At 41.0% G+C, this 26236-nt stretch overlaps 3 protein-coding genes across 3 annotated transcripts; 2 read left to right on the forward strand and 1 right to left on the reverse strand.

Moving 5' to 3' along the window:
- The first annotated feature begins 250 nt into the window (after window positions 1–250).
- Window positions 251–9747, forward strand: PPID (peptidylprolyl isomerase D). Its single transcript, XM_072334324.1, has 10 exons — window positions 251–407; window positions 937–1077; window positions 1163–1269; window positions 2790–2978; window positions 3078–3200; window positions 4210–4316; window positions 6873–7014; window positions 8749–8835; window positions 8922–8964; window positions 9513–9747. The coding sequence occupies exons 1-10, from the start codon at window positions 323–325 to the stop codon at window positions 9599–9601; spliced, it is 1113 nt and encodes a 370-aa protein (XP_072190425.1). The 5' UTR covers window positions 251–322; the 3' UTR covers window positions 9602–9747.
- ETFDH (electron transfer flavoprotein dehydrogenase) lies at window positions 9736–24296 on the reverse strand. Its single transcript, XM_072334323.1, has 13 exons — window positions 24169–24296; window positions 21779–21925; window positions 20766–20995; window positions 20254–20335; window positions 19864–19982; window positions 19453–19530; window positions 17521–17667; window positions 15608–15748; window positions 14284–14427; window positions 13354–13522; window positions 11545–11727; window positions 10987–11208; window positions 9736–10685 (listed from the first exon to the last, which is right to left on the reverse strand). Exons 1-13 carry the CDS (start codon window positions 24200–24202, stop codon window positions 10522–10524), a joined length of 1860 nt encoding a protein of 619 aa, XP_072190424.1. The 5' UTR covers window positions 24203–24296; the 3' UTR covers window positions 9736–10521.
- Window positions 24201–25727, forward strand: C4H4orf46 (chromosome 4 C4orf46 homolog). Its single transcript, XM_072334325.1, has 2 exons — window positions 24201–24527; window positions 24614–25727. The coding sequence occupies exons 1-2, from the start codon at window positions 24201–24203 to the stop codon at window positions 24767–24769; spliced, it is 483 nt and encodes a 160-aa protein (XP_072190426.1). The 3' UTR covers window positions 24770–25727.
- Window positions 25728–26236: the final 509 nt, after the last annotated feature.

Consider the following 26236-nt stretch of genomic DNA (forward strand, 5'->3'; position numbering starts at 1 on the left):
TTTCAGACCTTTAGAGAACTGGCATTTCTCCGTGTTTCTAAACATTTCTGACAACTGACACGTTTTGGTGGGTTGCAGCTTCTAGCAAGGCCTGCGTTTCTCCTGTAAACCCACACTCAATTAGGGAACCCCGTCCTCCCTCCCCCTCTCTCCCGTGTACCGACACACCACCCCGGCACTACGACTCTCCCCCAAGCCCTGCGGCCGCCACTCGTCGCACTGCCGCCGGTGGGCGGAGCGGGCCGCAGCCCCGGCCCCGCGGCGGCCGGAATAGGGGGGGGCTGAGCGGGCGGAGCCAGCGCGGACAGCGGGCGGCTGCAGAATGTCGCACCCGTCCCCTGCAGAGAGGCCCGGCAACCCCCGCAACCCCCGCGCCTATTTCGATGTAGACATCGGGGGAGAGCGAGGTGGGCGCGGCGGCGGGGCGGGCTCGGAACGTTCGGGACGTGCGTGAGCGCTGCGGAGCGGGGAGCGGGCCCGCCTCGGCGCGAGTCCGTACGGAGCGGCCGTTGCCGGGCGGGGATCGGAGGAGCGCGGGGGGTAGCGCTGAGCGGGTTAGCGGGCTCCTTGCCGCTCGTGCCCCGCCGGAATCGGCAGGCCCGGGGGAAACAGGGAGAAGGGCAACATGGCACCCGCTCCCCGAGCCGACAGCGAGCGGTGCGGCGCAGAGCGACGGGGCGGTGCCGCGTGGTTGGCCCTGGGCGCCTCCACGTGCGGCGCGGCCGCCATCAGCCGCCGTCCGGTCGGCGTGGGACAGCCCGAGCCCCGGGCGTGCCGTAGAGCTCCCCTTTGCCGGCGATTTCCAACGTGTAACAGCAATCAACATAAAAATGATCGGTTCTGAAACGTTTAGTTTCCTTTGCCCTGAATTAGGCGGCGCATCACGGTACCAAGGACAGGACTAACGCATCAATCGTTTGCTCTCTGTCCTTTCAGTCGGACGAATCGTCTTTGAGCTATTTGCTGACATCGTACCTAAAACCGCCGAAAATTTCCGTGCATTATGTACAGGAGAGAAAGGAACGGGGCTGACAACTGGAAAACCTCTCCATTACAAAGGGTGCCCTTTCCATAGGAGTAAGTTCTGTGAGGTTCTCATAAGTGCCAGTCTTTGTGCCTTTCCTGGCTTGCTGCTGCACTTGATAATTGTTTTATTTTACAGTAATTAAACAGTTCATGGTCCAGGGTGGAGATTTCTCAAATCAAAATGGCACGGGTGGAGAAAGTATATACGGCGAAAAATTCGAAGATGAAAACTTCCATTATAAGGTACTCTTATTGAAAGTAGTGATTTCATTCAGGTTTGGGATTTCCTGTGGTGTTTAGTGTCTGAATGCAAAACAACAACTGAAAAACTGGCAGGCATCGCTATCCAGTGGTTAAAACAAGCCCCGAGTGCAGCTCCACCAATTACAGCTGTGAGATGTTCTCTTAAGTCTGACGTTTCCTCTGGTGGTGCCCAGAGCATGGCACTGCTGGATAAAGGTTATCTCACACGTTGGTCCTTGTTGGAGGGCGCCATAGCATTCCGATGAAGGACATCTTATGGCATCGCTGTTTTTTTGTAACCTGGGGATGGTTTTGAATGGAGTGACAACAATCCCTGTTTCTGCGCTTCTCTGTTCAGCTGTAGCAAAAGTTGTTAGTGTGTCAGTGATGAGCTGGAGAGCTCATTGGGTCTTGTACAGCATTTGGGAGCTTGTTTCCCATTCTCTTCATTGTGGGTTCCTTGACAAAGTGTTAGGATTGTAGTGGGAGGTGACTTGCCCCTACAACAGAGCAATTCACTGGACAGCGCACTTAGTATCTAGCAATCCTGAACATCTTCAAACAACCGTCTGGCCAACAGATAGCTGCTTTTGTTAATGCTGGACAACACGGGCGCTGTCTGATTCTGTTGTCTTTATATAGTTAAGCTGTGAACTGGAATAATTTGCAAGACTTTGCCAGTGGCAAGCTCACCATGCACGATCACTCCCAGTAGGCTTTTTTTGTGTTACATCTCCAGCTAACAGCTTTGTCATTGTGCAACTCCCCTTAATGCAGTTGTGGAGCTCTGCTGTTATTGTGCCAGAGTTTGCAAGCTGAGAGTCTGTTACAGTCTGATTTTTCCAGACTTTTCACTTGCTTTGCAAGCATAACCAAATGAAAGCTGAAACCACCATGGGATGGCCGCTTTATCTGCATTGTTTTTCCAAACAAGAAAATGCGTGAGTTGTGTTGATAAGTAGGACTCTTCATGGGACTGACGCTGAGACTTGGCCCCAAAGAAAATAGAGTTGTCTGAAAATCAGAGCGACCAGATGCCCGTCTGTAACTTTCTGTCTTGTTCTCGGAGTCTTTACAGACAAAACATGCATGCAGAAAGCAACACGAGAGCTTGCTGTTGGCTATTTGTATATCGGTCAGCAATGCCCAGCTTTAGTTCAAATTAAAAAAAAGAAAAAGAAAGCAAAAAACCAAAGCAAGACATTCACATCTCTCTTAGTGATCTGTTCCAACTCAGGAGCTGGCTGGTGGGGTGGACTGACTGTAGGAGAAGCAGATGAGAAATGTTAAGAGCATCAAGTCATGTGCGAGTGGCTCTGCTTGCCAGAATACTAGGTGCTAAGTACGGTGTAGAACTGGGTGTTGGCCCTCTTTGGTCATGATAAGTAAGATTAGCAGCCAACTGAGCGTAACTGTGATTTACCAAGTCCTTATTATGTCTGTCCTTGCAACATACATTAAAGCGATCTTGTATACATTGGTTGTGATGTATTGTTTTTTGTTTCCTTTTTCAAATGCAGCATGATAAACCAGGGCTGCTGAGCATGGCCAATGCAGGACCTGGTACTAATGGCTCCCAGTTCTTTATTACAACAGTGCCTACTTCGCACCTGGATGGTAAACATGTGGTCTTTGGCCAAGTGATCAAAGGAATGGGTGTTGTAAAGATATTAGAAAACGTTGAAGTAAATGGAGAAAAGCCTGCTAAGGTAAGCAAAATCTATGGGTTGTTTTTTTTTTGGGGGGGGGTAGGGGAGAATTGTTTTAATAAGCAAAACTGCAATTGACACCTTTTTTTCCCCCCCCAGTTGTGTGTCATTGCAGAATGTGGAGAGCTAAAGGAGGGAGATGACTGGGGGATTGTTCCCCAGGATGGTTCAGGAGACACTTACCCAGATTTTCCAGAAGATTCAGATATAGACTTAAAGGATGTAAGTATTTTTCTTTTAAGGTACTTATCTTACAGAATACAAGACCTGTAAGTACTCGAGTTACATGGTGTCTGCAATGGTGTTCACTCAGCCTTTATTTCTAGTAATCAAGAGTCTAATTGACTAGTAACATCCATTAGGACAGTGAATGCTGGGGGAGGGAACTGCTCTCTCTTTATTCAGTGCTAATTACAACTGATTTTTCTTTTCACAGTAACTAACAACACAATATTGCACTTATTTCTTTTTCTGTTCATTTCTTTTTACTCATTTTTTGCTTGTGCTGTAGTGACAAATTGTAATTATTAGACTTCCAGCCAACAGGTGACTAATTTAATATCACACATATTGACTTTATGCAGCTTTTAAAATATCCACCCTTAAAAACTTGCCTTACAAAAAATAATAAAGGACCAACCTTTAAAAGTATTTTTAGTATATAGTAGCGAGGTGCTGCTATCCTCTTCAAATATCTGCCACTCTGTAAATAGAAACGATGGATTTGATGCACACAGGCGGCTCTTTTTCTCATTCCATAGAAGTGTGAAGTGTTTTGAGAAAAAGAAATGAAACGTGTGTTGATACAACTTTCAGTTTAGAATGTGCAGAGTTCAGGTACCGCTTTGAGAGACAGAAGATGAAATATCCTTGCAGATAAAGCCGGCTTAGTTGAGTAGTTGGATTTTTGAGATACAGTTTTTGTTATGAACAATGGTCAACACTGCTCTATATAGCATTTAGGGGAAAGTCAAACTGCTGTGTTATTTCCAGTGTTTTCTCCCTTATGCTATAGAAAAGCCATTCCAAGTTTAATTTTTCTACTGCATACCATAAAGTAGAGAATGGTACAGGAGTGGTTTGAAGCTAGTATTTATCTAAAACTGAAATACTTCTGGGACTTCATTGTAGTCTGTGAAATAGAATGGACATGAAATCCTACTGTTAAAAATTAGGTAAGCAAAGACTATTTTCCTAAGTAAATTTATATGTTATATTTTCCATCTATTAGGTTGACAAGATTGTGGCCATAGCAGAAGACATAAAGAATATAGGAAATACTTTCTTCAAATCGCAAAATTGGGCAGTGGCAGCTAAAAAGTATAGTAAAAGTTTACGGTAAGGCTATCGTCATTAAATGAGGTAGTTCCTGTAATCCAAACCAACATTACTATCAAGCAATTACACGTCTGTGGTGCTCTGCTTTTTTTTTCTGTTCTAAACAATAACTTTCAGAGTCTGGGAGACATTTGGTTGAGTTTTAGCTACTTGCTCATGTAGATCATCTGCTTACTGCTAGGTAAGAGCTGTAGGCAGTCAGCATTGTTCAGAATTGGCTAAATGTTCCTGTTAATGCTTCTGCTGTTCTGATGCATACCTAAGAAGGAAAGTACAACAGTATACTGGGTGTTCAGAAAGGAAAGGAAGGGGAGGGAGCGCTGATCTGACAGAGGGGAGAAGGGCACTACAGAGGGACCTGGATAGACTGGATCAATGGGCCAAGGTAAACTATAGGTTTCAATAGGGCCAAGTATCAGGTCCTGCATTTTGGTCACAACAACCCCAAGTAACCCTACAGGTTTGGGGAGTGGCTGGAAAGCTGCCTAATGGAAAGGGACCTTGGTGTACTGATGGACAGTGAGCTGAATGTGAGCCAGTGGCATGACCAGGTGACCCAGAAGGTCAATGGTGTCCTGATTTGTATCAGGAATGATGTGGTGAGCAGGACTAGGGAAGTCATCCTGCCCCTATACTCAGCACTGGTGAGGCCTCACCTTGAGTACTGTGTTCGGTTTTGGGCACCTCAGTACAAAACGGACATGGAGGTACTGGAGTAGGTCCAGAGAAGGGTAAGAAGGCTTGTAAAGGGCTTGGAGAATAAGGCCTATGAGAAGAGACTGAAGGAACTGGGGCTGTTTAGTCTGGGGAAAAGGAGGCTGAGAAGAACTTATTGCTCTCTTCATACACCTGAAAGGTGCTTAAGGTGAGAGCAGGGTTGGTCTCCTCACAGAATTTTTAATGCTGTATTTTAACTAATTAGGATTCATACAAGCGTTGTCTTCCTGAAGCAGAAAAATTTATCCTTCAATTATAGATATTAACACAAGATGTAGCTTCTCCTGCCTTCAAGAACCTTTTCATACTCCAAAAGCAAATGTGGAATAACTGATTGACACAGAAGCTTCTTAGCAATCGTAAAGAAAAAGGGCTGGAATGAGCCTTAAGGAACTTTGCGTTTTAACTAACCATTCTAAGAAAAGTAACAGGTATAATTATGCCATCGTTCCCATTTAGTTGTCATGCCAACCTGAACACATCTAACAAAGGCTCTTTCAGTTTGTGGAGACCGTTTTTTTTGTACTAATTATTTATCCTAGAAAATAGAAAGTAGCTTCTCTAACTAGACCTATCTGTTTGACCCATAAAGAAGAGCTGGAACCTGTTCTCATACTTAAGTGGACATGCCTCACTGTTCTATCATGAAGTCTAATACTTTAGGTAGTATGGAATAGTTCCAACACAGCTCTTACCAGAGGCAGCTCCCTTGTCTTAGTTACAACTCACCTAGCAAACGACAGCATCTGTTAATGATGTTTTAAAATCAGTGTTGCATCGTGTATTCTCTCTTAGATTCCATTATAATCTCCAGTTCTTTGTTTTCCTATCTTACTGATGCTTAGCCAGTTATTTTTAACGTAAGAATTCAGACTTTCTCACACTAATGTATTATTCCCTTGTTTCCCTTTATACTGAGCTTACAGATTTCTTTGACTTGAAAGTTCTAATTTTGTTTCTAGAACGGTTGTGGTCTTTAACACTGGTGCGATTTCTAGATCCCATAAGTGTAGTCTATTTAGTTTGAACATACGAACTTTTATATTATTATCCATTGCTTTGCACCTTTGTTCTCTCTTTTGGCTTCATATCTTGCATGATGCACAGCAAGCAGATAAATCAATGGCATCATTTCTAATATGTATTTTGAACATTGCTTATTTCTACACTCCAAAATCATATACAAACCATCCAGTACTCAAAAGATAGGAACAGAAAAGTGAAATCACATCAGGACTAATCTGCAAAAATTGCATGTTACTCATGGCACAATTAAAATATGAATGTCTGCAAGCATGATTTTGGTCAATTTGCACTGTGTGTTTTGAAACAAAAAGAATTTCTATCAGTGGGTCATTAAAAGAGTCAGAACTTTTATATCCACAGCAGACCTTTGACACTTGAAACAAAACCTTCCAGCATTAGCACATTGTGAATTAAGAAAACGGAAATACAACTTACCTCTCAGTTCACCTGTGACGCATAGACACAGGTAAACAATTTGATTAGTAGGAATAAACAATCACAGAGATAAATTCTAATGGTTTAGTGCCATCTAAAACAGTCTTGTCTAAGAAAAAGAAAAGATACTGTTAGTGTAGGGTCAGGAGGAATATGTTCCTCTCATGTTCTTACACTCAGACAATTTCACCTTTTGTTAGGGTAAGTCTCGCATACTGTGGTGCAAAAACCATTTGCAATAATGGAATTGTAACTGCATTACAAATGCCACTTTGGAGAAGTCAGCTGGTGCTTATTTGTGGAAAGTTAGCTAAGGGCAGAACAAAATGGAAGCTGTAACACTAATTGCATGTTCTTTGTGAACCTGTTTTTCTCCAGGTATGTAGAAGCTTCTGAAACAGTGGCAGAAGAGGGAGACAAGCCAAAGTTAAAGACCATTGGGTTAAGCTGCGTTTTAAACATCGGCGCTTGTAAACTGAAATTGTCAGATTGGCAGGGAGCCATTGAAAGTTGTTCAGAGGTAAAACTGAGCATTAAGTAATTTGATTAACAATTAGCCTATGGAGGGAATGGAGACTGAAACTATGAGCTTTTTAAGAGCCTTATGACAACATCGTGCTTTGAAAACAAAGTAAAAAGGTGGACTGTGAAGTTACTGTTAAGTTTCTAGTATGGGTCCTTTCAAAAGGATTTTGAAATGTAAGTGACTCACTAGAAACAATACTGACAGAAAAAAAGAAAATACACACTGGTGTTGTCAGTTTTGTTCCCTAAGAACAGAACTAATGTTTCTAGTATGAAGAGTTAAATTGTCCATGGTGGAAAACTAATTTTTTTCTAGAAGATTACAAGCAAACACTTGTTTGAAAATTTGATAGGCTCGTGTTTTATTCCTTGAAGCTAGTTTTCTAACTGAAGCTCTTTGAGCTAGGTTTAGCAATGAAATTGCTGAATGGGAAGAAAGAAGGAAAGAAACAAATGGGAATATTGAAAAAATAGAATTACAGGCAAGGAAAAAAAAAACCTGAAAACAAGAAGACTGAATAAATATTAGTAAACTTGAAATAATTCATCAAACTCTGAAATTTTGAAAGAAAAACAAAAAACAAATGAGTTTTAGAACACTTATCTGTTAGTAGAGGAACATAAAGAACATCTGTTAGGGCTCCTTGCTGAAAACGGGGAGTCCCAGCTGATCTGCAGGTGAGGTGTTTTTAAAGAGCTTGCTCTCTTCTGCCTGCTAATGGTGTTCTGCGGTTCTGCAGAACTTTCACAAATGGCAATTCAGGATGGACAGATGGAAGGGGAAAAGAAATGAAGTGTAATACGGCATCTGGCATAAAAAAATTGATAAAAATCAAAATAGCATTTAAGTGTTACGTACAAAAATGTCTGATCATTATACTTGTAATACTTGCAAGTCTGGAAAATACATGTACGTATATTTATGATTGCAGAATTACTAAAGGCAGCACCATAACTGCCATAGCCATCTGTAAGGTACTCCGTTTTGGTATCATAACAATTGTAAACAGTAAATCAGTATTTTAATCAGAACGGCATTTTTCTAAGCTGGTCTAGAGTTCAAGGAATTGTTAATGAGAATTTATGCATTTCTAGTTGGGATTTCTTGTGGGCAAGTTTTTTGGATAACCAATCTGTAATAAGCGCATCATTTGGAGCAAATACAAAGTGCTAAACCCATTCATACAAACCTTGACTTAAATTAGCTAATATACTCATCAGTGAAACCATTCTGCTCAGCAAAGATGTAATGACTGAAACCTGACAAGGTTCCTGAATCATATGATTATATGAATCTTCCTATTCCATTGTGAAAAGCTTTTTCATCAAAGGATAGGAACAGAAAGTTCTGTTTTACTTACGATATCATATTTCAGTTTTGTTTTCCTGTGTGGAGGAAGGTGCTGCAACAGAGCTGTATGCTGAGCCTCACAGTTAGGATAATTTGAACTGCAGCAGCACCTTGACAGCTGTACAGATGCAGTTCCGTTTTATCTTAATATACGCTGGCCCTTGACAAAAGCCCGCTTGTGGTACAGCAGTACTAGGAAAGATAAGATAGCTATTGAGTGTGTTACAGTCTAGTGCGTTTTTTTTTCCCCTGGTAATCTTTGAAAGCTTACCCTCAAATCAAATAGGGAGATTGTCTACTGGTGGGAACAGTGCCATTTGTAGAGATGAGAGCTGTGAAGTACTACATGTTAACGTGACAATTTTATTAAATTCACAGGCTCTTCAAATAGATCCAGCAAATACTAAAGCTCTCTACAGACGGGCTCAAGGATGGCAGGGAATAAAAGATCTTGATCAGGCACTGGTAATTATCACAATATTTAATAATAATGATTATCTTCATCTAAACGTTTAATCAGAACATTTATTTATATCTCTCTTTTTCTTAAGGCCGATCTTAAAAAGGCTCATGAAATTGCCCCTGAGGACAAAGGTAAAAATAAAGTTGTTTCTTACAGATTCTTTATTTCAAGAATGTAACGAATTAACCAGGGTAATACTTACATAGAAAATCGTAACACTGTGATGCTGAAATGGAGGTTTCTATAGGCTGCTGAAACTTAAAATGCCGATGTACTAAGCACGAGTCTACTGGCATGGAAATATGTTCTTGTACAGCACTGATGCTTCTGTTGCTCTGCACAACCTGCTTATATAGGTACAGAGGTCAACAGCAGAACTCAAAGTGGTCTTAATAATTCCCAGGCTGCAGTAACATCTAATAGGAAAAGATTTTTACATCCTAAGTCCAGTGTGGACATCAGCAGCGTGCTTCTTACATCCTTCCCTATCTGGTTACCTTACCAGGTGAAAGAAAGTATGGAACAAAGTCTGTTTGCTGCTAGTATCTGACCTAATAGAAAATGAAATGTAGTCCAGTATATAAAAATACTTGCAGCAGTGAGATCTGGTCTTGACATACTGAAAAAGCTAATGTAAAGACATTACTATAACCGTGCCACGGATTTTCTTTTCAAACAGCTATCCAGACGGAAACGCTCAAAATCAAGCAGAAGATTAAAGCTCAAAAGGAGAAAGAGAAAGCAGCCTATGCTAAAATGTTTGCTTGATTTTTTTTTTAATCCTAAATGTTGAATTCTATGCACTAACTCATGCAAAAGGCTAAACTGAGCTGTAAGTGTTCCTTCTTTCACTTGCCCTGTACTGCAGTTTTGTGTTTACAAGTCTAATAATTAAAGACATTGGTCAAACGTCATACTTGTGTTTGGTGATTCAGATATGTTGTTAATGCATAAAAGCAGTAGTTGTTGTGTTTTTGCGGCATAATGGTGCTTCCTAAGAAGCCTGGTTTACCACTGAAGCAATTTGGGCACTTTATTTACTTATTTATTTATTAGTGCAGGCCTGATTCCTTGCAAGAAACAAGTGCTGGCAGACATATCACAAGGGTGCAACTATTAAGCACTTGTTAAACTTCCTTACAGATTGTATTGCAGATACAGATTGCTCCCTGTCATCATCAGGAAGAAAAACAGAAACCAATCTTAACGGTAATGTAAAACATAGAACACAAACAGTGACAGTTTTCTAGATTAATATATTTTCCCTACTGTGAGGTAGGACTACATGTAGTAAAGCACTTCAGGTAGACAGGCAAAGCCCTTTTTTGTTTTTGTTTTTTAAAGAGACAGTCTCTAAACTCTTCCACCACACCAATGATTCTGGCTATGGCTCCTATCAACACTGAACTTCAACATATCCAAGATGCAAAGTTCATTTGTTAGTCCAGAGAATAACATTCTTCTGCCTGCCACAAGACTCCTGAAAAGAAGTTCCATTTAAGTACGGCTAGGATTTAACCAGATCTCACTGAATTTCCATTTTACACAATGGTCATACCTAAAATTGAGAATGGCACATTATTCTCAGACCGAAACATTCAAATTAGTGCTGTACTTTACACTTCAGCATAAAACACTTCAACTTAGCTGCTGGTTGATCAGAAGTTACTGAAAAGTTTTCCGCTTGTTTACATCCCATTATAAGCTGGTCCTCCACCACCTTCGGGCACTACCCAGTTAATGTTCTGACTTGGGTCTTTAATATCACATGTTTTGCAGTGGACACAGTTCTGAGCGTTTATCTGCAGTTTTGATCCTTCTCCTGTTTCCAGAGGGACATATTCATAAACTCCTGGAAAAACACAAGAGTGTGTCACTTGCATGTATGATCAAATACACTGCAAGCGTAAAGACAGAAGTATATTACAAGTGTCAGTGAATAGCTTTCTTTCATGTTTACCAACTATTTTGTCATGAAAATATTTTTAACACCATAAACTTGAAGACTGCCCCTTGAACCCTCTTCTAGGAAGAGGACAGGAATGGAATACTTGAAATACTCAGAAGGCCAGGAAGACTCTTCATGAAATACTTTTTTTTCCTTTTTTTTAAACTTGCAAAAAGTCTCTCACACTTTGGTTTTTATTACCTACCTGCTGGGCAAAATCTTTGTTCTGGTCCATCAAATACAGCCAGATTCCTGCTCACGGGGATGCTGTCGTCTTTCAGAGTCAAATGAGCAGGCTGGTCATGTTCGTGATTTGTACCACTTAAAGCCACAGATGAAAGGAGATCAAAACTGATTTTTCCATCAGGCTTTGGGTATTCAATAGGTGTGCAGTCTTTGGCTGGTTTGAGCTGAGCAAAATCTGGTCCTAATACATGATAAACAAATAAGAGTCAGTGTAGAATTACTGTAACTTGCAGTCAATCTTGAACAATTTAATCAAGCTTTTTTGACTTCCCTCTTTATCAGAATGAACTATTTCCTAAGAAGTCGTCCTGTTCTAGAGATGCACCTATGCCAAAGTGGAATGCTGCTTTAATGCCTTTGTGTACATGATACACTGCTAGGTAGTAATAACAAGTCTGCTTCACCAATTAGCCACTGATTTCTAGAGTTCTTGCCACCTGACCACAAATGCTTTAGCTTCAACTGAAATCAGGAGACACTGACACATGCATCTTCTTTCATGAAATAATGAAGTTACCTGGATGTTTCAATGTCCACGGTTCCTTTCCTCTGAGTAGCCAATAAAATATACCTGTGTAAATCATTCCTCCATACACACCAAGCACGCTATGGCAGGATGGTCGGATGTTTCTAACTGAGTACAACTCTTTCCAGACCCAGGACTTTTTCAGGTTCTCTTCATATTCTTGCACATCAAGTCCTACGGCAGGACATTACTTGTTAGGTATCTGAAGTAGGTAAAGGCTATCCTTAAAATACAAAATGATTGTTGAATGAAGACAGTCGTTAACAATGAAGGGAGCAAAAATCACAACAGTGAATTAGTAAGGTAGGAGAATCCTAAACTGTGTATTTCAACCTCTTGAAGAGACTCGTTTGTTGGCAGTTGTAAGCAAGTATCTACTCTGGAGCAGATGGCTAAACTGGCACCTCTATTGGAAAAAGCTACCCTCTTGGACTGTAAGACTTGATCAGGACTGCTTACTTGCAATTCAAGACTCAGGTTTTTCATTTTAAATTGTCAAGTTACAAGATTCTTCCTTACAAGTTAAGCAACCACAAACACTCTGATTTCAGTGACTGTGACCTGTATAGAAGACACCAGTGCTAGATAATGTTATTTCTCTCCCTCAGAAGCCAGCAAGTTAATAAGGTACGTTTGACTACAAATTCCTGATTTTTGTTACTAATACTATAGACATTGCACACACCACATCTACTACAATATACTTAGAGTCAAGTGATTAGAAAAAAAACAAGTTTCAAATCAAGAAAATTTCCTGAGAGCTTCCCCATCACCATTCAGTTACTACTGCACAGGATTAAATGCTGTAAATAATTAAGTTCTAAGGGTTTGTCTGGATATGAAAATATGCTTCAGTCTATTTTCTGCCTCACATAATGATCTGAGAAAGCTCCTTATCCATGCCCAAAGCAGTAACCAGGCAATAATGCCCTGTCTTGACAGAATCGGTAGCAGCTTATAAAATCTGCTGGTAATCAAAGAGTGCCACAGTAACCCAGTAATTTATTTGTTCAGTGTACCTCTGTGCCATCTTTTGCTGCACGTTACACTTGAACAAAAGCTCACTAAGAATGATCCACTGCTACAAAGAGATCTCTGAAATAACTGTAATGTGGCACATGGCTATGGTGTCCACTTCAGAGTAACTGAAATTCTAATGAGGCTACCTCCTGTACAGCCTTTGTTAACAGATTTAGGGGAACAAGCAAGGCTTAAGTATAACGCTACATGTGGTCATGATCAGATGATTACTTGAGCGTGTTTAGATTACATACAATAGAGAATACACAACCTCACACAGACTACTGTAATGACAGAAAAAGTATCCTGCCACAGAAGGAAAAAAAACCAACCTATCCCACTAATGAAGTAGTGAAGAATAAACTTGAGAAACTGCACCCTCTTTTGCTTACAATTTATCAACTCTATGTAATTTTTTTGCTTCCTGGTTGTAGTCTTTCAGTAAGGCTTTTCAAGTAGTGAAGCACATTTTGACACTTGTAGGAAAAAATACACTGTTCTTGTTTTCTTGTTCAGGGCAGTATAAGCTTACTTTTCAGATGCTCATTAGAGGCTTATTTTTGCTCCAGCAGCAGGATCAATACTTACTAATAACTAAATGAAAGCTAATTTCTTAAATCGATTTATCATAAAACTGTAAATAAACATTATATATCTTTTTAAACCACCACACTCATTTCAGGATTTACTTTTGTTTTCTTTAGACATTAAGTTACAGCTAAATTACTGGTGGTTCAACTGAACACCAGGTAATTCCACGTGACAGTACAGTGATCTTACCTATCGTCTTTGACTGGAGATTTTCATTGGTTAATTGGCTAAAGATGGCTTCAGAAGCCAACATGCCACTTTTCATTGCAGTATGCGTCCCTTTAATCTTAGGCACATTCATGAGTCCAGGACTGCAACCAATTAACAACCCACCTGGGAAGGTGAGCTTGGGTATTGACTGGAGAGGAAAAAGAAAGTAAGCATGTTTTCTGATTGACTTTGAAGTGAATATAGCATTCTGGCAATCTGGCATGAGACTCGACTGTCCATTACCCTTGGAAGGGTACTACCTACAAATGTACGAGAGTCACTCATTTTTTTGCATGGCAAGCATAATCAGTGAGTTACTTCATGAATCCACATGACTCAGCCGCAGGCATTCACACTTGCATCAAAGGTCCAAAAGATTACACCAACAATTATCTTGCTGTTGAAGTTTTACTTGTATTGCAAAAGCTGCCTTACATCACATTTATATTAAAGAAGGAATACAAAATAAGAGGAAAGCCAAAGCTGTCAGAGAATAGAGGGAAACAGCCCCATAAATTGGCTGGAGATTGCAAACAGTCTAGCTACTGTCACTGACTTATGGGTCAAGCAAGCAAAAGAACATGCAATTATGAAAATCCCACCGCCCTCCACTCACTCAAAGCAGAGTAAGTGGTGTCTCCTTCTGCCCCAGGTTTCCAAGCAAAATGAAGAATCATCTGTAGCTCTTTCACATTTGCTTGCAATACAAACCCCATTAACAAAATAGAAAGTGAAGTGACTGTGTCAGAAGGCTGCTAGTATTGCAGAATCAAAGTCTAGCAAATCACAGCAGCTGCCTCCAGCAAGATAATGCGTTTCTGTCATTTCCCCACAGCATGCAATCTGAATACATAGTACTACAAACATGGTATCAAGATCTGAAAGTAAATAACTTCATTAAACATTTACCTGGAGACCACCTTCATTCAGTGCTCTGGCACCATAAGCAATCCTTTTTCCACCCTCCAAAGTAGGTTCTACAGTAGGATGGTGCTTCCACCTCTGAAACTCCCTAAATGGATTCAAATAGGGATTTTGATAATCTAAGCCAACCTTAAAAAGAAGCGTAACATTAATGAAAATGAATTATGACATTTCAAAAAAGTTAGGAAAAGAAAACAACCACGTATTAGCACATCAACTACTTATGTTATTCCACACTGAACCAACCTTAGGATCTTCATACTTAAAGCACTGCCAAAAACATGACAGTACCAAGCAAGTCTGAGAACTTGCTGCCATAAGACTATGACCTACCTAAAACCTGAAGAACTGAGGTAACTACACTGTAACCACCTTCCACCTGCCTTCGAAATAAATCAGTGAAATTACATTAAGCATGGTTTAATGGGTAGGATAAGTAGGAAAACTAGTTTCAAATTTGTGTTTCAAAAACTGCCCTAGACAAGCTGAAAGAAGGAGTAAACAATTACTTCTAGATAGTTATCTCCTCACACTCATATACTCATATACAGCTCACATCATCCAGCTCAGTCAATTATTTCCCATTAGGTGAGCACTGGGGAAAGAATGATGAATGAAGAAAATGGGGAGACACACATTTTACTCATTTGAGAACTTGTTCAAAGGTATACACGTTTCCCATCTCTAACATATTCATAGAAAAATATAAGTTGTTGAATTTTCTATTTTGTCCAGAGGAATAATTTCCGGATCTTCTAAGTTTTATTTGACAAAAATCAGCAAAATGCATTATAAATCAGCATCAAACAGTACCCTGATTTCTCCATCTGCTCACTGCTCTCAGAGAACTATTTGTATCTACTTTCATCACTGAGCTTCATGAAAGCACAATGTAGTAACTAGTGCAACAATCAGCTTAGACTGACATAGATGTCGACTTCAAAGGCAAAAAGTGACCTGATTTTGACATTTCCTAACTTTCAAATGTTTCACAAAAATTTTGCAAGCACAGTTTTGATTAATCATCTTTTTATGGCTTTAGCAAAATTTGTAACTTTTACCAAAAAAACCTGTTTTTAAGTTCTCCATTTCATCCTTAACAGAAAACACTAGACCTAAAGGCATATTAATGTGACAAATCAATCCTGCCTTATACAGGACTAAGTGCACTCAAAATTGAGGAGATACTAAATTTGGTCTGTTGCCGTTCTTGTGTTTTCATCACCATATTAAAACAGAAAGAATGTATAAAAATGAAGACTGAACAACAACAACAAACACATATGAGAGAAAATATAACTTCACATACCACAAATCCAAGGGCAACTAAAGGTTCACCCTCATTTAAGTGATAAAGAAAGGATCCTCCATAGGTATGTCTGTCTAAAGGCCAGCCTACGGTATGTTCTACTCTTCCTGGTTTCCATTTCTTTTCATCAATAGTCCATAACTGAAATAAAGATCACCAAAAATTATTTTATACTGTAAAGCAACAGGCTTTCAACAGCATAAATGACATACACACAGGTAAGTGCTGAGGGAAAAAAATCCTACATAAATTAATTTACTGTTAAGACCAAATTATAAACTCATTTAACTAAAGGCCAGGGAACAAAGTATAAATACTTTTTTAGGCTATCATTTACAAATTTGACAGCACTTCTCTTCCTTGAAAAGCCTCATGTTAGAAAACGTAACTGAGACTCCAGTGTTATACCCTAAATACTCATTCAACTACAATTGGATTCTTTTAATTAGAGACTTTTTCCTACAAAAATTACCTTTTTTTTTTTTTTTTCATACGATTCACTACAATTCCTCACAAGATTTTCAAAGTCAGGCTTAACCATATGGCTGAACTGATCTAAACACTGCTGCCCAACTAATTGCCCTCTCCTCTTTCTCCCGCACATCTCCATTACTCATTTAACCCACGATGTACTCACAGAAGCATTTTCACACTTTCACTAACAGGTCAGTTTTCTTCTAACTTCTCAAAACATCTCTTCAGTATGAAGCCCTATGTCTACCATAATCTAATGATTAAGGGGGAATGGAATTACTCCTTCCAGCAGCTTAGTGCCATTAGAGCACATCAAGCACAGAGGGTACACATATGTGAATGTTTCAGTTTGGATTAAAGGGCACATTTTAAGCAGGACTCCTGGTTGCCCCAACCCTCTGTGCTTTAGTTCTCATTAAAGACAACATTACAGAAGACATGAACTGAATTCCTTTCAGATGAAACTCAACTCCAAGACTGGCTCCAGAAGCCCATCTAAAGCATTCCAGTCACAAAACAGTACTCAGTTCACAGGACTCAGATAGAGCTAGTCCAAAGTAAAAATAACCCTCAGATGTGCATAGCATGGATATTGGCTCATCAGCATAACTTTATTTCACTTTATAGCTCCACTCCTATTGGGATATTTATTAAAGCAGACAGCTATACTGTACAGATAAGACTGGTTTCAGTAACGGCAACAACTTAGGTACGAGAAATTTTAATGAAGACTATGTTCCTTGTAAGATCATTTACCAATTGTCTATTCTCTACAGAAATAGAAAATAATTAGTTAGGAAACAGTTTGTAGTTGGAAGCACATGCCTAAAGAAATAAATCATGTCTTATAGTCAAACTATAAACAGATCAACGTATCCTAAGCAAACTGGTATTTTTCTTGACTAAAACTTCCTGAACATAAAAGACTTTAAAAATGAAACCCAGTCCCTATCCTGATTTTACAAGCCCAGTGAAAGAACTGGCATAGGGTGGAGGCAGAAAGTAAGTGGGAAAGCTCATCCAGATGTATTTTAGAGAGCACAATTTATCTGAAACAGCACTTTCCTCTCTAATGAACATACAAGAAAATCAGACAACCATTCTTCCCATTCTCAGATATTAAAATACTCTAAAATCAGGCAGCAAGAAATCCTCTCTTATTCACTAGAAATACTGAAAGCAGATTTCACAAATGAGAAGGATTTTAAAGAAGTGAAAACGGATTTACAGATACCTCTAAATAAAAAGAGAAACAGCAGCTGAAACAGACATTCAGTTAAGACATTCAGAGAACGCTATCAGCTTCAAAACTGCAAAGCCTTTGACAACTGAAACTGTCACTCAAATCATTGCAATGACTTACACAAAGTAGCTTCAATACAAACTACATTGCATCTTGACAGTATTTTCCTTTATCATTAAAATAATGCAGATCATACCTCTTTCAACCCAATGCCATAGCTCTGGGCTTGGCATTTCTCCCTAAGGTTGTATTTAGTGTACAGTTGTTTGGCTAGATGTCCATGACAGCCTTCAGCAAAGACAGTGACCTTAGCATGGAGTTCCAAGCCTCGTTCAAAAGTAGCCTGCAAAAATAGAGCATCTCGTAAGCAGTTACAACGGTGTCATAACAAACTCTCAGGAAGAAAATGGAGAGCAATAAGGTGATTTTACAATATTCTGTGGTCCTGATCAGTCTACAAACCACTGCAAGCTATGGCTCGAGTCCAGTTGTATTTTACAGCCATCTATGATACAGTTCAAGCAAACCTTGCAAGGGAGTTCCAGTAGAACAGCACTGCACTGAATCACTGCTCTGCACTGGAAGATTCTCATATCAGACCAGCTTGCTCACGCCATGCAGAGTAACCCCAACAGAACAAAGAAACTTAACCTCTAACTTCACTTTTATTAGACTAGAATAAGCTAGTAGATTAATTTTGCATTTTAAGGATACTAGATTCTAAACATATATTATCTAAATACTAAATATGCATTCTTACCTTCCCCATTTTTGTTTGATTGGTGCTGACTACAAGATGAAACTATATTTGTTAACCACAGTATTTCATTATGCTCTGTACAAACACATTGAAGGTAATTTTGCTTTGAAGATTATGCAAACTCTATTTATCTGAATCTTAATGCCCAGGAAGTACTATGAGCTGACAGGTAAAGCACTTGAATACTCAGCTTACTATGGTCGCATCTTAATTACATACAAATTAATCAATTTAACAGACAATATTATTTTCATAGATACCTTCTACAAGAATGAGTAGCAATAAAAGAAATTTAGATCTAAATTTAAAAAACAACAACAACAAAAACAAACAAACAAACAAAAAAACCACATATTTCCTCTTGAATTAAACCTAAACTCTCTTTTGTTACTGTGGCATATTACTTGCACCTCCTACTGGAGGAAACGTATACCTGGAAATTGTATGCGTATATTCACTGTGGGAGACAGACAACATTATACTGATAAAAATATATCACTTCTCCCCACCACCACTTCCTCCTCCATTGCTTTTTTTCCCCCTCTTAAAACAAGGATGACTTTTTTCTTCTCAATCCCTGCCTTAAATGAGAAAAATGGCCCAAATTTTTACATGAAAGTAAATACTTCTCTGAAGCATTATGTAAACTAGTAAGAGACTTCATCTAAGAAACAATAAGGGAAAAAAACAACAAAATCTTGTGTGCAGAATTTCTGTAGCCTCATAACTGTGAAAAAATTGAGCTACTGAGAGGTACTGAACTCTCCCTGCGTATTGCACAAGGAGAAAGCATGCTTACCACAGGTAATGTATTCCACTAAAAATCAGCTGAAGTCTGATACTGAGGACAGAGGGTCATCTTTTGTGCTGGTTGGACAGTTGCTGCATCCAAAGGTATAAAGACTGAGAACGTACCTTGCCCCAGCAAAGCAGACAGACTGTCAACAAATGTGGCTGCAGTTGTATGGAAGAAAATATATCAGCCAGAAGTATGCTTTCTTACACATGGGTAGCTGCACAACAGCTTCTGTTCCACCTTTAGACATTTTCTCCTAAGTGTTCCTGGAATTCTATCCTTTGTTTCGTGACCTCTTGTCTGTCAAAGCACCCTTTCAGACTTTCCTTCAAGCCACCCACAGCCAAACCTCCTTTTTTCAAAGGCTTTTTCTGCTCATCTCAGAAGGAATTCACAATGTTCCAAGACCAAAACTTTCTTGTGTAATTAATCAATTTCATATAGAAAGGAAAAACAGGCACTGAATTTTGTAATTTTTCTTCGTCTGCAGGGAGATCACTGACACCATCAGAAGCAGGTACATCACAACGACAAAAATCAGATCTGTAATTAAGGAAAACATAGCTACTTACTTTAGGTGCTCCATCCTTTTGAATGCCTACATCGTTAGTTGCTATTCCTTTTACACTACCATCTTCATGAAAAAGAACCTTCGGAAAGATTTAAACGAAAACAACAACATTTAAATGATCTGTTATCCACTCACAAGATCTAATACACAACTTCTAAACACTGAGTCTAACACCAATTAGACAGTGGAAACACTGTCTAATAGTACAACTTGGAAGACAAAGTACTTATTAATGTACTTTATGATCTGCTTTGCTAGATCTGGGCCAGGGAATTCAGTCACTGAATGTCGTGACTGTACAAATTCTGTGAATGTACAAATAATATGGGGTGCAGCAAAGGGGGTTCCAAAATGCATCTTGTATACTAATGCTATACTTGTATACATACTTGTATACTGATGCCATTATTACCTCAGCAGCTGCATAGCCTGGATACAGCTCCACACCCAAAGCTTCTGCTTGTTCACCCAACCATCTCACAAAGTGTCCCAGACGTACTATGTAATTCCCGTGATTAACCATTGGAAGTCCTAGGCGAGAAACAAATAAATATGCAAACACCTGAAACAGAACACTAAGCAAAATAACACAAACCACATACATCTGATGTTATATCTTCTTCTACAACTACTGTCTGCAAAATAATACCAGTGTTATCACAGTGTTATTACACAGATCCAAACACTGCAAGCAATTCTCCATACACTTATAATGCTACACTGAATCAAAAATGTTTAAGGCCCAAAAATACTGAAAAGAAAACTGAAAAGACAGCACAAAGAGCTCCTTCCCAAACCTTACCTGGCAGAATTGGTACTGGAATTCTAGATCTCTTTGTTAAGATCCCAAACTTGTCTTCAGTTACAGGAGTATGAAGTGGAGCCTGCATAAAAAAGAGAACAGAAACAGGCCTGCAAGTTGTTTTTAGAGCCAATCCAGAACAACAAAAAAATTCAACACAGAAAAAAAAACCTTATTTCTTGGGCCTTGCAAAATCAACATATTTTATCTGATACTACGCAACACAAAATTCAGTTGAATGGATGAATTTATTACATACTAGTAATGTATACTATACCCGAGGAGCCTATTCCAGAAAGGGTAGTTAGGTACTGGAATAGGCTCCCCAGGGAGGTGGATGAATCGCCATCCCTAGATGTGTTTAAGAGCCGTCTGGATGTGGTGCTCAGGGATATGATTTAGCAGAGGGTTGTTAGAGTTAGGGTACTGGTTAGGCTGCGGTTGGACTTGATGATCTTCAAGGTCTTTTCCAACCTGGGTAATTCTATGATTCTAGTAATGTTCATACATACCCCCCGCTCCTTCCAGTCTGGAAAGAGTTCTTCTAAGGACCGTGGCTCAAGACAAGCACCAGACAGGGTATGCGCACCAATCTGAGATGCCTTTTCCACCAGACAGACACGTATTTCTTTGCCGTGCTCAGCAGCTAACTGTTTGAGACGAATAGCAGCAGAAAGACCTGCAGGGCCTCCTCCAACAATGACAACATCAGCTTCCTCTGCAAATCTTTCCATGTTTACCCCTTTAATAGGAAAAAAGGATAATTAGATAAACCAAACACCAATTTCTTCCAGCCTCTTTCTGCTAAACCTTGTTAAGTGATACTGGGGCTGCTGGGTATCTAAGAAGTATTACCTGTTGTAAAAGGCGGCTATATTTACTATATTAAACAGAATCCCTTCAGTACTTGGAACAGTGCACAAGGACATTAGCCTTTCAGTATAACAGTAGCTCTTTTTAAGTTGTAAGAAAACAAGCCATTAAAACCAATCTCTATGCACTGTAAATACCAGGAAGTTAATTAGGAGCCCAGTAGGCTAGCTGCATCAGACACCCAGTGAAATTCTAGGGAAGAGAGAAGGAACTCTAAAAGATCCTTAGTCAGATCAAATTCCTTTATTTTACTAATTAATTGGAGCTTTTTTCTGGAAGTGAAACCACTAAAACTGATAAATGCAGAGACTGGAATTCCTAGAGAGAAATATTCATCTTATTTTCTCAAACTCTTACAGCAAACATAACTGAGGAGAAGTCTAACACATACATACGCAACAAAACTAACCTTTGCTGTGATAATCAGTAACACTAAAGTTGATCACAGATTTTCTTGAAATATCTAGAATTGGATTTAATCTAGTCTCATTTCAGAGCAATAAAGGCACGAGACAGTAAGCATAACATTTCATTTGGGATATAAATACTGTGCTTGACATGATTTCTGTTAAAAGGAAAAACTGCAGCAAATTACAGTGCTACTAAAGCTCAATCATATATAAGTTTTTAAAATGCATTTTTCCCCACTAACCTTCCCATCGTTTGTCTTTGTCCCGAGGATGAATGGTATAATGCGTGGTTATGCGAGGCACAGTGGCAGTGGATGTCCATCCTGCTACATGCAGTGAGGGAAGGCAGTCTCTCTTTAGGAACTTTAGAGCATGGAAGCACTGACGTGCTGGTAAAACAGAAAACAGGTTTGACAAAACAGTCCTGTTTGAAAACTTGTCACTTTTCCCAGCACAAACAGTACAACAAACATGATAGTCCCTCCCCACCCCAAAAGACTGCCAGAATAGGAGGAATCATAAACACAGATTCCTAGATTTTTAGCAGTTAGGATCACATTGAATCACTTCAACTTTCTTACCACGCAATATTATTAATACCACTCAACATACTAGACAACCATTTCTAACGGCTGACACAGGATAGCACGCATACAGAAAGGGAACATACATGTCAAGTTCCTATTTGACATTGAACCTCAACAGTAACCCTTTGGCCAGTTCAGGTTGGCTGTCCAGGTTCTGTCCTCTCCTAGTGCCCCCAACCTGGCAAAATGAGAAGCTGAAGAACTGAAACATCCTTGGCTTTGCACAGCACTGCTCAACAACAATTAAAACATTGGTGTGTTATTAACACTGTTCTTTTCCTAAAACCAAAACATTACAGCTGAAACCATGATAGGTGATTAGAAGGCCAACAAAAACATCTCCCATCACAGTCCCGCACAGAAAGAGTCAGGACACATCAAGTAACAAGCATTGGCTGTGATTAATTCTTCATGTGAATTCTGTACACAGCCAAGAATGCATAAGAGCTATAACCCTGTCTTCTCACAACACTCAAGCACTCTTTGCCTGCACCTGGAAGCTGTGCGGTGCAGCTGACACATCTAAGAGATGAGATGCCATTCAGAGACCTAGACAGGTTTGAGCAGCAGGCCCAGGTAAACTGCAGGAATCATAGAAAGGCCTGGGCTGAAAGGGATCTTATGAATCATCAAGTTCCAACCCCCTGCCACGGCTTCAATAAGTCCAAGCGCAAAGTCTTGCACTTGGTCATGGCAACCTTCCACTATCAGTACAAGATGGGGAACGTGAGGATGGAGCACAACCATAAAAAAGGACTTGGGAGTACTAATGGATGGCAACCTGGACATGAGTCAGCAATGTGCCCTCACAGCACATAAAGCCAACTGTATTTTGGGTTACATTAAAAGAAGTATGGCCAACAGGGCAAGGGAGGCAATCCTGCCTGTCTACTTTATACTGGTGAGACCTGTTGTACAGCATATGGAATCCTTGATGCAGAAGAAATAAGGATCTGTTGGAGCTCATCCAGAGGAAGGCCACAAAAATGATCCCAAAGATAGAACATCTCTCCCGCAAGGACATGCTGAGAGAGCTGGGAGTGTTCAGCATGGAGAAGAGAAGGCCCTGGGGTGACCTGAGACTGGCTTTTCAGTATCTAAAAGGGGGCTATGAGAAGGAAGAGGACAGATTTTTTAGCAAGGTCTGTCGTGACAAGACAAGGGAAAAGAGTTGCAAACTAAAAGAGTGAATGCTTAGATTAGATATAAGTTACAAGTTTTTTAACAGCAAGAGTGGTAAAGCACTGGGACAGTTGCCTAGAGATGGTAGGTGCCCCATCACTGGAGACATTTAAGGTCAGGCTGGATGGGACTCGGAGCAACCTGATCTAGCTGTAGGTGCCCCTGTTTGCTGCAGGGAAGTTGGATTAGATGACCTTTAAGCGTTTGTTCCAACACAAACAATTCTATGAGAAGCAGTACATTCTGTAAGCACAATGACACCTGTAATCGTATTAAAACACAACCACAGAATGGTATGGATTGGAAGGGACATCAAAACCCACCTAGTTCCAACTGCCCACCATGCACAGGGCTGCCACCCCCACTGTGCAAAGTTGTTTTCCCTTCTACTCATAAGCTTCTTTTAAGTACTAGGAGGCCGCAGTGATGCCTCCCCAGAGCCTTTTCACCTCCACGCTGAACAAGTTCCCTCGTCCCGTCATCACAGGATGCTTAACTTAATTACTGACGTACAAGCAGGGTACTCTGACGGCACTCAGAGTAGCGCGGCACAGCTAAAGGACACACGGCGCTCCCCAGTTCCGGACAGCCTGACAGCTGGGAGCCGAAGAGCAGGCAGGCAGCTGGCTGCAGCACGGCTCGGTACCGCACTACAGGCCGCTCGGACGTTCCCCTCTCCCACCGTTCCTTCACGCGGAGCGGGACGCGGCGCCCACCCAGAGCCCTCAGGGCCACTGACCGGGCACGGGAACAGCGCCGGTAGCGGCGAAGCGGCGACCTTTGCTCGCATTCCGCACCGCCGCCAGCCCCACCGCGCCGTGCAGCCCCAGGAGCGGTTCCCCGCAGGCGAGCTGCTAAGTTACCTCGGCTGGAGAACGGACAGCGGGAAAACAACATGGCAGCAGCGCACAACCAAACTCCTCTACCTCAACACAGCGGGCATCTGCCCCCGGCCCAGCGCACACGCGCACTATACAGCGCTCGCCCCGCCCCTCCAGGCAAACTACCGCTCCCGGCGTGCCGCGCGGCTCTCGCGGGGCAGGACGGGACCGGGGTGGTGCGGGTCGCAGCGCGGGCGATGGCTGAGGCGGCGCCGCCGAGGGCTGAGGGTGTCGTCGGGGCATCGCCCGGCACCGCGCCACGGCGGGCACGCAGCGGGAGTGAGGGAGCGGCGCCGGCCGGAGTCCCGCAGTTGGAAGAGGTTGAGATGCAGATCGGCGACGTGAGTGAACGCCAAGTGGGCGGGAGGAGGTGGGAGGTGGGACCGGCCGGACTGGTCTTTCTATCTGTTTGTGTCGCTGCCCTCAGGCCGCCTTCTCGCTGAGCCGCGTCCTGCAGGCGACGAGCGCCGTGTCGGCGCAGGTGGAGGCGCTGGCGGCCCGCTGCTCGGAGAACGCGCGCTGCCTGCGGACGTGGCGGGGCCTGCTGAAGGAGGGCTACGACTCCCTCAAACCCAGCGAGTGAGCCGCCGTGGGACCGGACTGTGCCGCGCTGCCGCCTGCACGGCTTTTGCCTGCCCTCCTCTTCATCAGCAGCTCCCCTGGAGCTGGACGCGTTCAGAAACACTCTTACGTGGCGCGTGTTTTATTATGCATCGTGTAAAAATAATCCCGTGCAGACCGCAACTTCGGACTTGTTCAGCAGCTCGGGTGATCTCAGGTTTATGCTGAAGTAGTGCACGCAGAGTTGCTTTGCTCTCTGTGCATGCCTGGGGTTTGCAGCCCTTTCAGGATGCCTTATTGCTGGATGGCTTCATGAGAACTTCCAGAACTTGAAGATGCCCATCCGCTCTGCACAGACTCCAGCCTTCTTCTGCATATGCTCTTTCATTATGGAAAGGATGGGATCACGTGGCAGATTGTGGCTTATTTACAAGCTTTGAATAACCCCCCTGTCCCAGGTGTTATTATTTGAAGCAATATTGTGATATATTTCTGTGAGGCTGCATTATTGTTTTACAAGAAGTTTTATTACTGTCAACAATTTTACACTATTTTCTATTGTACTAAAGTGCCTAATGATGGTCCACGCATCTCAGCAGTGTTTGCTGTTGGGCTGAATTGTTCTGAAGCACAAGAAAAAGCTTCCATCGGTTAGGACAGAATCTGTGAAATTTATTCTCCCATCTCGGGGAAGAACTTTTATTGTACTTGATGCTGTTTTATGTCTTGCTTTACGCAGTTACTAGTTAATTAGTTTAGTGCTAATTGTTAACAAGGCCTTTTGGTCTGGAAGATCGCTTTTCTGTAATGAGTATCTATACTGGAACTGCTGTGCCTTTACCACAACTGTAAGGTGGGAAATACTAAAAAATACAAGGGGAAGCTGCAGGAGAATGTAGCTGTACCCTGAATCAGCCAAATTTTCCTTGGTAAAGCTATTTTAAATAGAAGCTGTACTTTTGTTATCAAAGCAATAAAGTCCTTACAACAAATTTTGAACTGATGGATATTCTTGAATTACTCATAGAAACGAAGATGACATTGAGGTATATTTAAAGTCAACGTAAGAGGAAACGAGGAATATTGATAAGGACAGACATCCTATTGAAAGCAGGGAAGCAGCTTTCTGAATGAGCCTTAGATTACCTGAGCCCTTTTGAATTGAGTTCTGAGGCCGGGTTAAAGGTAATCTACATTGCAGGATTCCACATAGCTGCTTTTTTTCTTCTCTTTTTTTTCTCCCCAGTAACTCAAAATGCTGCTAAACAACTTGGAACAGAAGTCATTTTGTTCAATGGACAATATTTTATTTTGATTGAATGTACAGTAGATACTTTTGATTTCAAGATAATCCAAAGTTCTGTAAACAACTGAAGTGTGAGTCACACTACCATTAATTCTACTTCTTACTTTATTAAGAAGTTAAGTGCAAACATTGGAAGTATCTTTTTAGTTCATTTAAAAAGCTTCAAATCACCAATACAAAAGA

Source organism: Excalfactoria chinensis, chromosome 4, assembly GCF_039878825.1.
Source record: "Excalfactoria chinensis isolate bCotChi1 chromosome 4, bCotChi1.hap2, whole genome shotgun sequence".
Taxonomy (NCBI): domain Eukaryota; kingdom Metazoa; phylum Chordata; class Aves; order Galliformes; family Phasianidae; genus Excalfactoria; species Excalfactoria chinensis.

Bases quoted from the DNA above. Each gene is read 5' to 3' on its own strand.
- C4H4orf46 (XM_072334325.1), top strand. From the start codon at position 24,201: ATGGCAGCAGCGCACAACCAAACTCCTCTACCTCAACACAGCGGGCAT. The intron at 24,528-24,613 runs GTGAGTGAACGC...CGCTGCCCTCAG, and splicing joins TTGAGATGCAGATCGGCGAC to GCCGCCTTCTCGCTGAGCCG.
- ETFDH (XM_072334323.1), bottom strand. From the start codon at position 24,202: ATGTTGTTTTCCCGCTGTCCGTTCTCCAGCCGAG. The intron at 17,668-19,452 runs GTAAGTAGCTAT...CTATTTTTGCAG, and splicing joins AAAAGGATGGAGCACCTAAA to GCTACTTTTGAACGAGGCTT. The intron at 10,686-10,986 runs GTAGGTAATAAA...GTGTTTTTCCAG, and splicing joins ACAAAGATTTTGCCCAGCAG to GAGTTTATGAATATGTCCCT.
- PPID (XM_072334324.1), top strand. From the start codon at position 323: ATGTCGCACCCGTCCCCTGCAGAGAGGCCCGGCAACCCCCGCAACCCC. The intron at 2,979-3,077 runs GTAAGCAAAATC...TTCCCCCCCCAG, and splicing joins ATGGAGAAAAGCCTGCTAAG to TTGTGTGTCATTGCAGAATG. The intron at 3,201-4,209 runs GTAAGTATTTTT...TCCATCTATTAG, and splicing joins CAGATATAGACTTAAAGGAT to GTTGACAAGATTGTGGCCAT.